Below are 18652 nucleotides of genomic sequence, written 5' to 3' on the forward strand. Positions count from 1 at the left end.
GGCATGTATTGATTTTTAAGGTTTCTTAGCAGGAAAAACCATTGTGAGAGAATACTCCAACCATCTTTCTTCTTTTCTTTTGATTTTTATGATGAATTCAATCTTAGTTTATTTTCCCATAGCCATGAGTAGCTAAATTCCTTGTCTAAGGTTTTGATGGAACCTATTGGGTGATGAACTTCTTGTTTATGTGAATACAAATTGCTAGTTTAATCTCTATTTGTTCAACTTCGTGTTCGTTGTAGTTAATTGACAGGATCCTCAATTAGCTGTGCCTATTTAGTGTGCATAACTTGGAAAAGAGTGCATATTTAGGGTATTGTTGAACAACATCACTCCTAGATTATTAGAGGAATCTATAATTGCGGGTTTAAAGGCGGGATTAGGGATAACGAAGCCTTGGGTGTAATCTAAAGTGAATCGTGCTAAATAAAGTAAGCTAGTGTATCTCGGGAGAGTGCAATAGTAAATTACTGTGATTACTCGGGAGAGATTTGCGGTAAGATTAGCGTTCATGATTGATAGAGAGGTGTTGGTAAATTTGTATGAGCATAAACAGAAGGAATTCCATCAATAGGGGAAATCATTGCCTTAGCTTTTCCTCATAATTGTTTACAACCTCATTAGTTTAGTTTACAGCTATTTAGTTACTTGCAAGCTAGTCGTTAAAGAACACTCAACTGAGATTTGAATATTTGGGAAGCTGGTTCTGAAGAATTAGTGGGTCTGAAGATAGTGGTTGATAGGTTAACTCTCTGTGGATTCGACCCTGGGCGTAATACTCGGGTTATATTTGCAACGTCCGCAGAGTCCTTTTTCTAAGGCATAGTTGGGCGTGATCAACTACCTTCATCACCCACCAAGGAAGGTACTGCTACAGAGTTATGCCTTTTGGACTGAAAAATGCGGGGGCGATATACCAACGGTTAGTTACCAAAATGTTCAAGGATCAACTCGGCAAAACCATGGAATTCTACATAGACGATATGTTGGTCAAGTCAAAAAAGAAAGAAGATCACATCGACCACTTGAAGGAAGCCTTCGATATACTCAAGCGATACGAAATGAAGCTAAATCCTGAAAAGTGCGCATTCGGCGTGACCTTAGGAAAATTCTTAGGCTTCCTAGTACCACAACGAGCTATCGAGGTAAACCCCGTCCAAATCAAAGCTATAGAAGGGATACCAGACCACTTAACTAGCAAAAAATAGGTTCAGAGACTGACTGGACATGTTGCTGCCCTGTCAAGATTCATCTCGCGATCATCCGACAGATGCCACAAGTTTTTTGGCTTACTCAAAAAGGAAAATGGCCTCTAGTGGACTTTCGAGTGCGTCGAAGCCCTGAATGAGTTAAAGGCTTACATATCATCACTGCTGCTGCTTTCCAAAGTGGAGCCGGGAGAACGCCTCCTCGTCTACCTTGTTGTATCTGAAGTAGCAGTGAGTGCGGTCCTGGTCCAAGAAGATAAAGGTATGCAATCTCCCATCTGCTACATTAGCAAAACTTTAGTCGATACCGATACGAGGTGCCCCCGCCTCGAAAAATTGGCCCTGGCCTTGGTTGTAGCTTCACGAAAGCTTAGGCCCTACTTCCAGTGCCACCCCATCTCGGTAGTCACGACTTTTTCCTTGAGAAACATTTTCCATAAGCCCGAGCTATCAAGCAGGCTGGCCAAATGGGCCATAGAATTAAGCAAGCGTGATATCACATATCAACCGCGAACGACGATAAAGTCACAAATACTTGCCCACTTCGTCGCCGACTTCAGCACGAAAATAATGCCCGAAGTCGAAAGAGAAGCCGCCCACACTTCTCCACAAGTACAGGATCTATGGATTTTGTACAAGGACGACGCCTCTAATGTATCAGGGTCCGGACTAGGACTTGTGCTAGAAGTCCCTTCAGGCAAACTGATTCGCCAATCCATAAGATTCCCGGATATGACTAACAATGACGCCAAGTATGAGGTTTTGATTGCAGGATTAAGGCTAGTGCTTAAGTACGGGGCGAGATAGGTCATCCTACGCGGTGACTCTCAACTCGTCATCAACCAAGTCATAGGGACTTTCTAGATCAAAGAGCAAAGGTTACAAAAATACCAGGCCGAAAACTGCAAACTGCTACCCGAATTTAATGAACGCCAGCTCGACCAGATCCCTCGAGCACAAAACATCGAAGAGGAAAGCCTCGCCAAATTAGTAGTAGCGACTAAAAGCATCGCCGAAGAAGGGAACGTAGTCACCTTCCTCCACTCATCTATTGATCAAATCGAGGTAAGGACTATAAATCTAACATGGGACTGGAGCAACCGTATAGTTTCGTACTTGCAAGAGGGCGTGCTCCCAGATGATGAAAATGAAGCCATGAAGCTTCGGATGCAAGTGGCCAGGTACAACATCATCTACAACAATCTATACAGGAGGACGTATGGCGGTCCCCTAGCAAAATGCTTAGGCACAAATCAAACGCGACGTGTTCTAAAAGAAGTCCAAGAAGGCCATTGCGGGGCTCATTCCGGCAATCGATCTCTGGTCAGATGTCTCATACGGGCAGGCTAGTACTGGCCCACCATGGAAAAAGAGGCCGCTGACTTCGTGCAAAAATGCGAGCAATGCCAAAAATATACCCCAATGATCCACCAAGCGGGCAAGCACCTCCATTCGGTAACCTCCGTTGGCCTTTCATCAAGTGGGGGATGGATATCGTCGGCCCCCTCCCTGCATGGCGAGGTAAAGTATGATATCTTTTGGTTTTAACTGACTATTTTTCAAAATGGGTAGAAGCAGGAGCATTCGCCCAGATACGCGAACAAGAAGTAATCGCCTTCATATGGAAAAATATAGTGTGCCGCTTCGGCCTCCCCAAAGAGATTAGTTGTGACAACGGACCCCAATAAAAGGTCGCCAAATTTTTTGAAAAATGGCATATCAATAGAATACTCTCCACACCGTACCACCCCGCGGGCAACGGGCAAGCAGAATCCTCCAATAAATCGATACTGAACCTCATGAAGAAAAAGCTAGAGGACGCCAATGGACTATGGCCGGAGCTATTACTAGAAGTACTTTGGGCCTACCGCACAATGCCAAAGACGAGCACAGGAGAAACGCCCTACTCATTAGTCTATAGGACTGATGCGGTAATACCAGTCAAAGCCGGAGAACCCAGTTTGAGATACTCCCATGAGAGCGGTCTGAGGAATGATGAAAGCAGAAGGCAAGAGCTCGACAAAGCCGAAGAACGGAGAGACATGGCCTATATAAGGATGATCTCCCAAAAGCAACAAGCAGAATGCTATTACAACAAAAAGGCAAAGGTCAGACCGATCAAAGTCGGGGACTATGTGCTCAAAGCCAAAGCACAAGCAAGCAAAGACCCGTAGGAAGGCAAATTGGGAATGAATTGGGACGGCCCATACAAGGTCACGGCAGCGGCAAACAAAGGGTCATTCCAAATAGAAACAATGAAAGGAAAACTACTGCCAAACAACTGGAAAGTCGCCCACCTCAAGTACTTCAACTTCTAAGGAAAAATGTTCTCCGAGTCGTACACTTTTTCCCTTACTTGAGTTTTGTCCCAATTGGATTTTCTCAGGAAGGTTTTTAATGAGGCGACAAGGATGACATTTCAAGTTAAAGTGCGAACAGATACGGACACAGGTCGATCAGTTCACTACCCAACCTCTCCATACTTCTCCAAGTCGACCAATGAAGGGACTAGATAGATTGGGACTGGAATGCCAGCCGGGAAAACATATAAATTTCTCTAATATATATATAAGCAAAGCACAAGTGCATGAAGTTCAACCATGTATTCTCCAAAGAAACGTTGCATCAATTAAACAAACATAACTTTCGACCTCGTTCATTAACCACAAGTTACTTTCAACCTCGTTCGAATTAACCATAAGTTACTTTCGACCTGGTTCGAATTAACTACAAGTTACATTTGACCTCGTTCGACTTAACACCCATACGACCCACGGCCATTGTTAAATAAAAGTTATATTCGACCTCGCTCGAATTAACTACTTCATATTCGACCTCACTTTGAATTAAATAAAAGTTATATTCGACCTCGCATGAATTAACTGCATCATATTCGACCTCGCTTCGAATTAAATAAAAGTTATATTCGACCTCGTTTGAATTAGCTACATAATATTCGATCTCGTTTCAAACTAAGTACAAGTTAAGTTCAACCTCACTCAAATTAACTACATTATATTCGACCTTGTTCGAATTAACCACGGGTTATATTCGACCTTGTTCGAATTAACACCCATATGGCGCACGGCCATTGTTAGACAAAGGTTATATTCGACCTCGCTCGAATTAACTACATTACTTTCGACCTCGTTCAAATTAACACTTACCGGCCCTCGGCCACGACAAAAAATAACTTTTGTTTTAACCTCATTCAACAAGCATAAACCGAACGTCTACGACTAAAGCGGCCAAACGGCAGAAAGAAAAGAAACATACAAGCCTAGAAGGAAAGGAATCACATACGAATAGCGAAAATAACACTTCATACTTCAAATATTTACAAGGGCTAATACAGACGCCCGCAAAAGTGTGCACAAAATTTACAAGCATAAAGAAAAATAATTACTCGCCGCCTGACCCAGCAGCGCCATCTCCACCATCGCCATCGCCATAAGGATACTTATCCTCGTACCAGGCATCTTGCTCAATCCCATCCACATCTTCCTCACCGTCACCGGCCTCTGGTGTAGCAGGGTCGTAGCCGCAAGCGATTCGAGCTGCACGCGTCTTGGCGCGAGCATCCTCAAAATCGGCCTCAAGAACTTTCAGCGCCGTCATCAAATCCCTAAATATATCCAGTTGGTCCTCGGTGTGGATCCACTTCTCATATAATCCTGCGGAACATCAGGGTAAGCAAAGGTGTGAGAGGAGGACGGCTGAGCCATTAACTTTGTCTTCTCGGCCTCGAGAACGACGACCTGGTCACCATGGCTCGAAACCTCTTTTTCTATCCCCTCTATCCGCTCTTTGAGCCGCTCTTTTCTAAGTTTAGTTTTCAACAAATCATTTGCCCGCTCAGATCGGAAAACACGGATTGCTACTTCAAAGCCTCCACTTTTGTCGAAGCTGCCGATAGAGCCAACTCGGCCTTCTCCAAATTCGTCGTCTTCTTGGCAACCTTGCCACTCAAAGCATCGGCCCTAACCAAACATTGCTCGAGCTCAGCCCGCAGAGAAATCGTTTGTGCCTGAAGGTCCGCACATTGGGACTAACCTCCCTTGCTCACCTTGATCTCCTCTTCTTTGTCCCTCAACACCCCTTCAAGAACGCCGCACTTGCCGATGACCCTCATTAACTCGTCCTCTTTCTGCTTCAGCTCGTCCCTAATGGCTTAGAGGTTGCCACTCTCTCCAAACCGCCTATAGATCTCGCGGTGCTTGTTGCGTATTCATGGTACTTCCTCTCCATTTTCTTTAAAATGATTTTGCGCCTCTCCTCTCGGCCAGCACTCTAAATCTCCAAAATGATGGTCTGAAAAGAAAAATAGTAAAAGAAGGAAATCAAAGTCAAATAAAAAATAGTGTGTAAGGCACAAAAACTAAAAAGGTCGGAAAATATACCCTAAGGGTGAGGCCGGATATACCCGTCGACAGGGCGGCATCATCCAATGTCTCGATGGTCCTGCCCTCCACATCGGAGCAAAGGGGACCTAAGGAGGGGACTACGTCCTCTGTATTCACCAATAGATCCCACTCCATAGGAACCACGGTGGTCCTCGAGGACCCATCTAACTTGACTTCAACACGAGTTAACCCCTCGCTCAACAACCGACCTCAATAGGATCTAGATCGGACCCCGTCTCATACCCGCCCTCAACAACCCCTTCGCCTCCCTCATTGGTAGACGTGGTGGGAACATCGATTGGTCTCGAGGACGACGGCTCGTCCTAAAGCCTAGTACCCGCTACTTCCATAGGCGGCCCGCCAATTCCAACTTCGGCATCAGGTAAGGGTGTGCCCTCAATGGTCCCCGCTAACGGTGAGACCTCAGACGATGGGTCTATGTCACCTGCAAACGTGGCAGTGGTCGGCTCGCAATCATCCCGGGTAGAGTCTACTTCTCCGATTACTCCACCTCTGACGTCCACCGACCTCCTCTTACAAGGAACAAAATCCTCCTCGCTTGGCGATGACTCTTCGTCTATTAAATGCATCAAGGTGGAAGCCAGAGTCTCCGGTGCAGAAGCCGCTGATGGTCGAACTGAAGTAGATGGCCGAGCACACTTGGTCACAGTCACGGTAGGGGCGGACCCCATTGTTGTATTATTTTGGCGGAATGCCGGAGTAGGAGCCCTCGACCCCTTCGAGGATACCCGGGCTGAAAACAAAAAGAAGAAGCATTAAGAGATCAACCCTCACGATGCAATAATTATCCAAAAACAGATACTCACCAGTCACAGAAGGCGCAAGCCCAAACTTCTTACGGAAGGCCAGCCATTCACGGATCCCCGCTGTGTATGGGAGGATCCGGCTCACCCAATCGTGTATGTTCTCGACCAAGGGTGGAGGTTCGATCTCGGCCGCAAAGGAAGAGCGAAATGTCAAATACAATTGAAATTAGCTGAACCAAGGCACAACATAATAAAATAGAAGGGAAGATTACTTACGGGCGTAGTTCCAAACTTCGGGGAACCCACTTGCATTGACCACTACGTCCTCGGTCTTAATGTAGAAGTAATTGAGCCAGAATTGGCAATTTGCATTGTCATCAGCCAAGTACACGGCTATGGATTTGTCAGTCGCAATATTCGTCTCCCAGATCTCTGCCTTGGCCTCAACGAGCTTGGCTTCGAGCTCCTCGATCCTTTTGGCCTGGGCTGAACCTTTCTCTTTAGCACCCCAAAGTTGGACCTCGACCGATGACAATTTGGCCAAAGAAGCTTCATTCTTCGCAACAAGGAGGTCCATGTTCTCCTTCCATCGATCACAGTTAGCTTTGATTTGATCGACTTCCCCTCGGAGCAGCTCGGTCCTTTCCAGCTTTTGCGCAGCTGAGATACTGAAGTATTAGCCTCCACAGTCGGGTCGAGTAGACCATACTCTTTCAAAATTATAGTTACCTGCTTGTCTAGCTTGGCCTCATCCTTACGAGCCTTGGCCAAATCTGCTCGAAGGTCCCTGAGCTCCTCCTCCTTTTGACTGCAAAGGAGCTTCAAAGCGTTCCTCTCATCCAAGGTCTTCTGGAGGTCGGCCTCACATTGGCACAGGTCGGCCCTAAACTTGGGGAAAACCTACGCGAAAAGAAAGATATAAGTTAGGATAAGGAGAGTCAAATATAAGTAAAGAGAAATCTCCAATGAGGGGGAAGGCATCAAAAGCTTATAAGATAAACTTACCATGATGTTTGGCTTCCCATCTGCTCCCTACCAAGTCACGCCAGCAGCGCTCGGCATGGGAGGAAGTCGAGGCCAATTTACAGACCCAGTCTTCGAGATCAGGGGCTGCATGAGGCATCCAAGCGATCACTGCAAAATAGATGATGGCATTACATATTGCAGAAACGAAGTACGAAGGCTAATGGGTAAAAAGAAACGTCACTTACGTTCGGGGTTCCACTTCTCTGAGAACGGTAATTTCTCCTCTAGGATGATGTTGTTGGTCCTCACTCGCACGAACCGGCTCATCCAACCCCGATCTTTATCCTTGTCATTGCTCGCAAAAAAGGCCTTGGTCGCCCGGCGTTGGAGCATGATCAACCCTCAGAGAAGTCGAGGTCGATATAATCGAATAGAATGGTTGAGGGTGAGCTCCAGCCCCTTGGCCTTGCTGGAAAAGAAACGGAGCATGATCACTATGCGCCAAAACAAGGGGTGAACCTGGCCGAGGTTGACCTGGTACCTCTTGTAGAAATCGATGATGACTGGATCGATAGGACCCAGTGTGAAGGGGTAAGTGTAAACACTTAAGAACCCCTCCACGTGAGTGGTAATACTTTCCTCGGGAGCGGGGATCTGTACCACGACCTCGGTGCCCCAGCCACAATCTCTCTTCGCTGCCTCGAGGTGTTTCTCCGTTTCCGAGCAAACATATCTCGACACGTGCTCGCATCGGCCAGGGGCCGACGGAGGATTCTCGGCTTTGAAGTCATTCTTTAAAACACATGGGCCGAGACGTACTCGTGAAGGAGCGGTTCGGCCGGCGCTTTATCACCGGCCCTCCGGGAAAAAGAGGAGGAAGTTTTCTCCTTTTGAGGGACGGTTTTGGAGGTTTTTGCCATTGGTTTAGGTAGGAGGAAGCGGAAAGAGGTGGAGTTTGGTATTTTTGGTGCTAAAAAGGTTGAATCAACAGGTTGTGAAAGGGAAGAGATGAAGAGAGGAGGAGATATGGAAGATTTCAAGGTGGAAGTAAAGTTTTTGATACAAATAAAGAACCTGTATTTATAGGTACACGGCAATTGTTCGGTGGTGCTAGTGGCCGACCGTCACTGGCAAGCATTAATGGTTTGGGAACCGAACCGACGGGATGTTTCAGTCACTTCGAGCGCTTACGTTATGGGGATGACGTTATTATTGGGGTCTCCAGAAAATCGAGGTTCAAGTCGTTTCTTATCATTTTATTCTAAGAAATGAGAGGACTATCTGTATACGGTGGAAATCGGGGCCAACCGATTTCGTTCTTCGATGGAAAAACTGATACCACGTCGGAAGGCCAGGACGCCGAGCTCGAGGTCGAAGCTCCTTTCCAATGTCGAGGTCGTTGTCATTTATCGAGGTCAGAAGAAGGCATGCTTCGAGATGATACCGCTAAGATTCAGTAACAGAAAGAGCGATACCCGCAACGGGCCGGAGATCACGGCGTAAATTTTGGAATGGATTGGTTTTTGGCGATTAGATAGCTGTCAAATAAGATTCCCTACTGTAATTAGAAGTGTACCTTATCTAGGACTCCCCTATTATATAAAGGGGGATCCCGTTAATTTATAAGGGACGTTTTTTTTCTAATAAGAAAATATATGCTCATTATTTTATTGTTATTTCATTTACTGTTCATCAGAGTTGCTTCATAATTTGCTATTCCTATCACCATACCTCGAGACTATCACAAGTCGAGGTCAATATTTGGTTTACATACTGGTTGGATCTATTTTATTCCTTAATTTATCTATTTAATTCCTTGTTTATCAGTTGGCATTAAATTAAATTACTTATCCTTAAAACCACAATACAAGTTTAATTGTTACTCAGATTTTAGGGTAAACAAATATCTTCACATAAAATAGAATAAATGAAGTACTAATATCTTTTAAGGGGTTTTGACACAGTTACCCACAAAAACAAAACTATTTACCCTTGTCGACCCATTTATTTTTTTACCCATAAACTAATTACATTTCCTACCCATAGTAGGTTTTGTGGGGAATTTTTTCTTTATTCTCCATTTTTTTTTTATTTCTATGCTTCTTTTCTTTTCTTTTTTCTTTTTTTTTTCTTTTCTCCTTTTCTTTTTTCTCGTTTTCTTCTTCTTCTTTTTTCTTTTCTAATTTTATTTAACTTCTTTTTTTATATTCTTTTTCTCTTCATAATCTAATTTCATTTACTGTTTTCACTATTTTTAATTATTCTTTTTTTATATTATTACTAAAGAAAAATCAAATTGTGTACCAATTAAATGTAGCTAATACAACAAAAAAAATATTAACTAACATATGATACCAGTATAGTATATAGCTATACTAACAGGGTATACAATTGTACGCAAAGAGTTAAAAAAATTAATTCATTTATTAAACTGAAATAATATCAGTTGCCAATACAAAATTCAAAAAATTCTAAAAGGAACTAATTGTAAGAGTATACCGTTACATTATATATCATTATAATATTTTATTTTATTTTTGCATTTTCAATTTGCCCCTCACGCTGGGTAAAAGCTTAAAGCAAATTAAAAGGGAAAAGGCAAGTGTATTTACGTGTAATAAGTATACTATTATAGTATATTATATACTATTACAGCATACTGTTACAGTATATTGCATATTGTTACAGTATACTATAATAATATATTGTATACTATTATAGTATACTGTTGCAGTATAACTATATACTCCTATAGTATATTGTATACTGTAGCGGTATACTGTTAGGTAATTGTGTTCTTCTTCGATTATTACAATATACCGTTGTAGTATATTGTAAACTATAATAGTATACTGTTGCAGTATAGCTATATACTCCTACAGCATATTGTATACTGTAGTTGTGTTCTTCTTCGATTTTCAACTGAAAATTTTGATCTCAATCACCTCAAATCAGCTCCAAATGCTATCAAATTTCAGTATGAACTTCTAGAAGGTACTATAAGCAATATTTAACAACACCCACTTTGAATATGGTTAAGGTAATAAACAATAATTACAATTTGCATAACTTTCTAACTTTTCGTTAGTCAATTTGCAGTAGTAGATAATCCTAATTGACTGATAAATGAATTTATTTCTAACTCAATGATCACAAGAACATACACAGACATAAAAGTTGCACTTCAACTAAATTTAATACTTTAGTTCGACCTTAAACATAAAGTTAGTGGGCGTTTGGACATAAGAATCGTAAAATTTCAAAAAAAAAAATCAAGTTAAAAGGTATTTAAAAATTAGAGTTGTGTTTGGACATGAATATAATTTTGGTTGTTTTTGAATTTTTTTAATGATTTGAGTGAAAATTTTAAAAAACAGTTTTTTGAAATTTTCAAATTTTTGAAAAATTCTAAAATTTATATTCAAGTGAAAATTAAAAAATTTATAGCCAAAAATTAATTTTGAACTAAAGTAAAAAAATTCTTAGGAAAAGTAAAAAAAAAAAATTCATGGCCAAACGGACTCTTAACTTTCATTCCGCGATTTGCCAAAAGTGAACAAAATTGGAAGGAGAAGAAGAAAAATATAGGATGTAAATTGTAGAATAGTCAGGGGGGGGGGGAGGGGGGAGGCAATCAAATCTTGGAAAATTGAAGATGAAATACAGGAGAGATGCATTCCGCATTAAAATGTGGTATATGGGACTGGCCCATAACTGGACGATAGAAGAAAGAAAGATGGTTGGCAAGGAAAAAATCGGGTAAATAGTTTTATACCCATGGGTAGGAATAGTAAATAGTTTGGGTCTGATCATTAAAGGTAAATAGTTTAGAATTAATGGGTATAAAGTGAGATTTTTCTGATCTTTTAAAGCTACATGACTTAAGTGAACCAAGAGAATAATTTCGATTTCGTAGAGCTAATCTTTCCCCATTAACAATTCTTCTTTACATTTGTGGCCTGAATTTGCCAGAATATCTACACATTTGTTTACCTCCTTCCAAATACGTATAACAATGGTCTTGTCTATTATAACTTGCAAATATTTTCAGTTCGTCAATAATAACCCAAAGAGGACGATATTCTATAACTTCTACATTTATAAGTTTGATATCAGGTAAACACCTCCCAAAGTCTTAATGATTTTAGCAAAATCCGACCAGAAAAAAAATTCTGAACGGTTGTTAAGACAATTATTTCACAGGGAAACATGGAAATATGTCAAGATAGCTAGACGTGCTATTTCTTAAGGTTGCTACGGTCTAATTTAGATTCTTTTCCAACATAGAAAATGAAAAGGACAAAAGTTTCTTGATATGCTGTTATCTCAAAGGTGACCAACTGACCATTGACGATGTGTATATACATCAGGCCCTTATCAATGTGACGGGATTGTATGGGTCAAAATTTGTCTTCAAGAGATTTAACATGAAGTAGTGTTACGAAAAGTAATACGGCTGAGGTCGACTAGCGAACAATGGGAGTTATAGCCGAGCAGTCAATAACGGCCGAGCTCAAGCATCAAGAGCAATAGTAACGACTAATTTTATAATAGGATCTCTAGGAGAATATTCTATTGATATTCTTTGCATTTGTACTTTTAGGGTTGACTGGGGGTATGGCCCATATAAACACATAGAGACAGATAAGGTGAGAGGCATGTAATATTCTCTAACAAGAACACTCTTTGAATAGCAGACTCTCTCTAGAGAAAATACAAACATTACCTTTCTGAAGAGATTCAATTATCTATTATTCCACTCTTTTCCATCAGATCCGAGAAGGGTCCCAATATTCTAGTATTTGTCTATCATTCATCCTTGTCAGAAGAAGGAATCATCCACCTCATTTAACATTGGGTGAATTCTTCTTCTTATTTACTTTAATGTCATTTATTGCTATTTATTGATTAGTATTCCCTCGTCATTAATCATCTTGAGATATTAAATGCGCACAGCATCAAGCCCCTTATCACCACTATTCTACACGATTCGTGTTGACCGATTATAGATCCAAAGTAATTATCATTAACTAGGTTTACCCCTCCTTATATAAAATTAATAAGTTTAATCAAAGGTTTACACTTTTTGGTCAAACAATTTGGCGCCGTCTGTGGGAATTTTCTAGCTAAAATTTTTAGTTTCTTTAAGATCTATGACTAGCACGGTTCAAAAAAAAACTCCTACTTCGTTGTACACACAGATCTGACATGGCAGGTAACGGAGAAGAAAGAATGAAGGCAGTAGCCAATCTCGCCACCAACCTCTTAAACACCATCAATGAGGTTTTGAAACGGAATGCAAAGATATAACGCCTAACGTCTCTCCCAGGAAAGGGGGGTCGCCCGTTCTACATGGCAGTATCACATCGTCCCGCGATAATGGAGCGTCCACGTCCACAGCGGAAGAGGCGTCACCAGCAGTGAAACAATTACTTGAGGCGTGGCTGACAAACACGCTGACTAGCATCCTCGACAAGCCCACCCATGAGGTGGCTAGAGAAAACACAAGGACTTGCATCGCGCCAACAACGGTCGAGCAACACGGCCCTCTCACTCCAGTTACAGGTACTCATAACGTTAATAATGCAGGTGACGACACCCTCACGGCCAGTCTGAGAAAAATGGAAGAAATGGAAAATGAAAACAAAATGCTTCGGGACCAAATGAGAAAAAACCAAAAGAGGGTTGACAAAGTACCGGGTGCCCAAAACTCTTGCCGAAAAGAGATGCTGGTTGGTTCGTTGAACAGCCCTACAATGATGAAACTGCCCCACATGCCATACCCAAGACCTTCAAGATGCCGCCATATCTGAAGATATACGATGGTACGACCGACCCCGAGGATCATGTGACTCACTATGTCACTGCAGTAAATGGTAATGATACCGCCAAAGAACAGGTATCCTCCATCTTGTTGAAAAAGTTCGGCGAAACCCTCACCGGAGGAGCATTAACTTGGTACTCGCAACTGCTCCTACACTCCATTGAAACATTTGAATAGATGACCGATAAGTCTGTAACGGCTCTTGTTGGGGCCAAAAAGACGGAGGCAAGAGTGAACGATATATTTGCCATAAAACAATCACCCGGAGAGGGGTTGAGGGATGGCTGTATAGCTTTCCAAAACGAGCTAAACAGGAACAGCTCGAGGGCGACCAGAAAATTATTAAGTCGTCTTATGAAATATCTTCCAACCACTTGGGATAAAATACACAACGCCTATTATGCCGAGGTCTGTGCTGACGAAGACGACCTAAATAGGCCAACCCATCGGTTGACCTCGGTACAGGCCGAATCCAGGAAGGATCAAAGAAACTATGCTAGGAAAGATCTTGCAGCTCCTCGACCCTTCAGAGAAAGACATCAGTCATATATCAGAAGCGCCATCATGCCCCCTTCCTGCTACGAAGAGGGCCCATCTAGGCCGAGGACAAGGACTCACCGGAATGAGAGAGGTATGCCTCCCTTATTATCCACTCATAACTTTAGTGTGTCACCCTCAGAAATAGTCTACATACTGGAGAAGCTCGGACCAAAAGCGAAGTGGCCACAGAAGATGAGGTCAGACCCGAGCACCAAAAAGTCAAACGTCCTCTGTGAGTTCCATCAAGAGCGAGGTCACAAAACTGAGGATTGCATCGTTTTAAGTCAGGAGGTCGTAAATATGCTTCACCAAGGACACCTCAAAGAATTTCTTAGTGACTGAGGGAGGACTAACTTTGCCCGAGGATGTGAACACCGAGGACCGCCGAAACCACCATCACCAACTCACACCATTCAAATGATCATTGGTGGTGGCGGCGACGCGTCAATCAACAGCGTAAAATTCACCACAACCCATAAACTCAAGCGGTCGTTCACTCATGAACAGTATGACGAACTCGAAGAAAGTATCATCTTCGATAAGTCATATACCCATGGTTTTATTTTCCCTCACTATGATGCCCTTGTTATTACTTTACGATTATTAGATACAGATGTAAGACGCATTATGGTGGACGATGGGAGCGGTGCGTGCATTATCCACCCTCGAGTACTTGCATAGATGAAACTCGAGGATAAGGTAGTTCCACGCTACATCACGCTAACAGGTTTTAACAATGCAGTTGAACAAATATCAAGAGAAATCACGCTCCCCGTCCTGGCCGATGGCGTCACCCTGGAAACAACATTCCACATCATGGATCAGGATACGGCGTATAATGCCATAATAGGATGACCCTGGATACATGCCATGAGGGCCATCCCCTCCAGGTTATACCAAATTGTCAAATTCCCAACCCCGTGGGGGATATTCAGCATATAAGAAGAACAACGCACATCTCGAGAATGCTACCGCATCGCCCTAGACTGTACGACTACCCAACAAATGAAGGGCAAAGAAAAAGAGGCATAGCAATTAACATGATCGAGGATGAGCTGTGATGAAATGGAGAACGTCATCAGAGATCCCGAAACGATGGAGGCCGCGAAATCAACCATAAAAGACCTCGACCCCGTCCAACTTGATAACAACGACCACAGCAAGAAAGCTTACATCGGGTGCAAGCTTCAAGAACCAGGTAAATTCCGTCAATTCCTAACCACTAACGCAAACCTGTTCGCTTTTTCCCATGCAGATATGCCAGGTATCCCAAAGGAAATTGCCACAAACAAATTCAACGTCGACCCGTTCCACCCCTCGGTGGGACAGGTTAGACGAAAGTTCAACTCTACAATAAACGATGCGGTCCGCGAGAAGGTTGAAAAATTATTGCAGAACAGGCTTCATTAGAGAATCAAAATACCCTCAATGGGTGGCCAATATAGTCATGGTGAAAAAAAAGAACGGAAAATGGCGGGGGCGATATACCAACAGTTAGTCACCAAAATGTTCAATGATCAACTCGGCAAAACCATGGAAGTCTACACAGATGATATGTTGGTCAAGTCAAAAAAGAAAGAAGATCACATCAACCACCTGAAGGAAGCCTTCTATATACTCAGGCGATATGGAATGAAGCTAAATCCCGAAAAGTGCGCATTCGGCATGACCTTAGGAAAATTTCTTAGGCTTCCTAGTATCACAACGAGGTATCGAGGTCAACCCCAACCAAATCAAAGATATAGAGGGGATACCAGAACACTTAACCAACAAAAAATAGGTTCAGAGACTGACTAACCATGTTGCTGCCCTGTCAAGATTCATCTCGCGATCATCCGACAAATGCCATAAGTTTTTTGGCGTACTCAAAAAGGAAAATGGCCTCCAGTGGACTTTCGAGTGCGTCGAAGCCTTGAATAAGATAAAGGCTTACCTATCATCACCGCTGAGCTTTCCAAAACGGAGCTGGGAGAACGCCTCCTCGTCTACCTTGTTGTATCCGAAGTAGTAGTGAGTGCGGTCCTGGTCTGAGAAGATAAAGGTACGCAATATCCCATCTACTAAATTAGCAAAACTTTAGTCGATGCCGATATGAGGTACCCCCACCTTGAAAAATTCGCCCTGGCCTTGGTCGTAGCTTCACGAAAACTTAGACCCTACTTCCAGTGCCACCCCATCTCGGTAGTCACGACTTTTCCCTTAAGAAGTATTTTCCATAAGCCTGAGCTATCAGGCAGGCTGGCCAAACGGGAAATAGAATTAAGCAAGCATCATATCACATATCAGCCGCGAACAGCGATAAAGTCACAAGTACTAGCCCACTTTGTCGCCGACTTCAGCGCGAAAATAATGCCCGAAGTCGAAAGAGTAGCCACCCACACTTCTCCACAAGTACAGGATCTATGGATTTTGTACACCGACGGGGCCTCTAATGCATCAGAGTCCGGAATAGGACTTGTGCTCGAAGTCCTGACAGGCAAAGTGATTCGCCAATCCATAAGATTCCCGGATATGACTAACAATGAGGCCGAGTATGAGGCTATGATTGCAGGATTAAGGCTAGCACTTAAGTACGGGGCGAGATAGGTCATCCTACGTTGTGACTCTCAACTCGTCATCAACCAAGTCACAGGGACTTTCCAGATCAAAGAGCAAAGGTTACAATAATACCAGGCCGAGAATCGCAAACTGCTACTAAAATTCAGTGAATGCCAGCTCGACCAGATCCCTCGAGCACAAAACATCGAAGAGGACGACCTCGCCAAATTAGCAGTAGCCACTAAAAGCATAACCGGAGAAGGGAACGTGGTCACCCTCCTCCACTCATAGATCGATCAAATCGAGGTAAGGACTATAAATATAACCTAGGACTGGCGCAACCTATTATTTCGGACTTGCAGGAAGGCGTGCTCCCATATGACAAAAAAGAAGCCAAGAAGCTATGGATGCAAGTGGCCAGGTACAACATCATCTACAACAACCTATACAGGAGGACGTATGGCAGTCCCCTAGCAAAATGCTTAGGCATAAATCAAACGCGACGTGTTCTAAAAGAAGTCCACGAAGGCCAGTGCGGGGCTTATTCCGGCAATCAATCTCTGGTCAGATGCCTCATACGGGCAGGCTAGTACTCGCCCATCATGAAAAAAGAGGCCGCTGACTTCGTGAAAAAATGCGAGCAATGCAAAATATATGCCCCAATGATCTACCAAGCGGGCGAGCACCTCCATTCGATCACCTCCGTTGGCCTTTCATCAAGTGAGGGATGGACATCGTCGGCCCCCTCCCTGCGGGATGAGGTAACGTACGATTTCTTTTGGTTTTAACTGACTATTTTTCGAAATGGGTAGAAGCAGGAGCATTCGCACAGATTCGCGAACAAGAAGTAATCGCCTTCATATGGAACAATATTGCCGATTCAGCCTCCCCAAAGAGATTAGTTATGACAACGGACCCTAATTTACATGAAAAAAGGTCGCCGAATTTTTTGAAAAATGCCATATCAAAAGAATACTCGCCACACCGTACCACCCCGCGGGCAACGGGCAAGCGGAATCCTCCAATAAATCGATACTAAACATCATGAAAAAAAAGCTTGAGGATGCCAATGGACTATGGCCGGAGCTATTACCAGAAGTACTTTGGGCCTACCTCACAATGCCAAAGACGAGCACAGGAGAAATGCCCTACTCATTAGTCTATAGGACTGATGCGGTAATACCAGTCAAAGTCGGAGAACCCAGTTTGAGATACTCCCATGAGAGCGGTCTGAGAAATGATGAAAGCAGAAGGCAAGAGCTCGACAAAGCCGAAGAACGGAGAGACATGGCCTACATAAGGATGATCGCCCAAAAGCAACAAGCAGAACGCTATTACAACAAAAAGGCTAAGGTCAAACCGTTCAATGTCGGGGACTATGTGCTCAAAGCCAAAGCACAACAAGAAAAGACCCGTAGGAAGGCAAATTGGGAATGAATTGGGACGTCCATACAAGGTCATCACGGCAGCGGCAAACAAAGGGTCATTCCAACTAGAAACAATGAAAGGAAAACTACTGCCAGACAACTGGAACATCGCCTACCTCAAGTACTTCAACTTCTAAGGAAAAATGTTCTCCGAGTCGTACTCTTTTCCCCTTACTTGAGTTTTGTCCCAATTGGATTTTCTCAGGAAGGTTTTTAATGAGGCAACAAGGATGACATTTCAAGTTAAAGTGCGAACAGATACGGACACAGGTCGATCAGTTCACCGCCCAACCTCTCCATACTTCTCCAGGTCGACCAATGAAGGGACTAGATAGACTGGGACTGGAATGCCAGCCCGAAAAACATATAAATTTCTCCAATATATATAAGCAAAGCACAAGTGCATGAAGTTTAGCCATGTATTCCCCAAAGCAACGCTGCATCAATTAAACAAACATAACTTTCGACCTCGATCATTAACCACAAGTTACTTTCGACCTCATTCGAATTAACCATAAGTTACTTTCGACCTCGTTCGAATTAACTACGAGTTACATTCGACCTCGTTCGAATTAACACCCATACGGCCCACGTCCATTGTTAAATAAAAGTTATATTCGACCTCGAACTAACTACATCATATTTGACCTAAATTTGAAATAAATAAAAGTTATATTCGACCTCGCTCGAATTAAGTGCATCATATTCGACCTCGCTTCCAATTAAGTAAAAGTTATATTCGATCTCGTTTGAATTAGCTACATCATATTCGACCTCGTTTCGAATTAAGTACAAGTTAAATTCAACCTCGCTCAAATTAACTACATTATATTCGACCTCGTTCGAATTAACCACGGGTTATATTTGACCTCGTTCGAATTTTTCACAACCCAAACCGATGGGTCGCGATGGGCACCCGGTACCTTACTCAATCGAGTACCAATATAACGTATCTTTTCATGTCATACTATCATAG

The 18652-nt window shown here is 42.9% G+C and overlaps 1 protein-coding gene across 1 annotated transcript; it reads left to right on the top strand.

Moving 5' to 3' along the window:
- Nucleotides 1-7782: 7782 nt before the first annotated feature.
- Nucleotides 7783-14053, top strand: LOC109238855. The gene is made up of 3 exons (XM_019405336.1): nucleotides 7783-7938; nucleotides 13097-13246; nucleotides 13349-14053. The coding sequence occupies exons 1-3, from the start codon at nucleotides 7783-7785 to the stop codon at nucleotides 14051-14053; spliced, it is 1011 nt and encodes a 336-aa protein (XP_019260881.1).
- The last annotated feature ends 4599 nt before the right edge of the window (nucleotides 14054-18652 follow it).

This window comes from Nicotiana attenuata, unplaced genomic scaffold, assembly GCF_001879085.1.
Source record: "Nicotiana attenuata strain UT unplaced genomic scaffold, NIATTr2, whole genome shotgun sequence".
NCBI lineage: Eukaryota > Viridiplantae > Streptophyta > Magnoliopsida > Solanales > Solanaceae > Nicotiana > Nicotiana attenuata.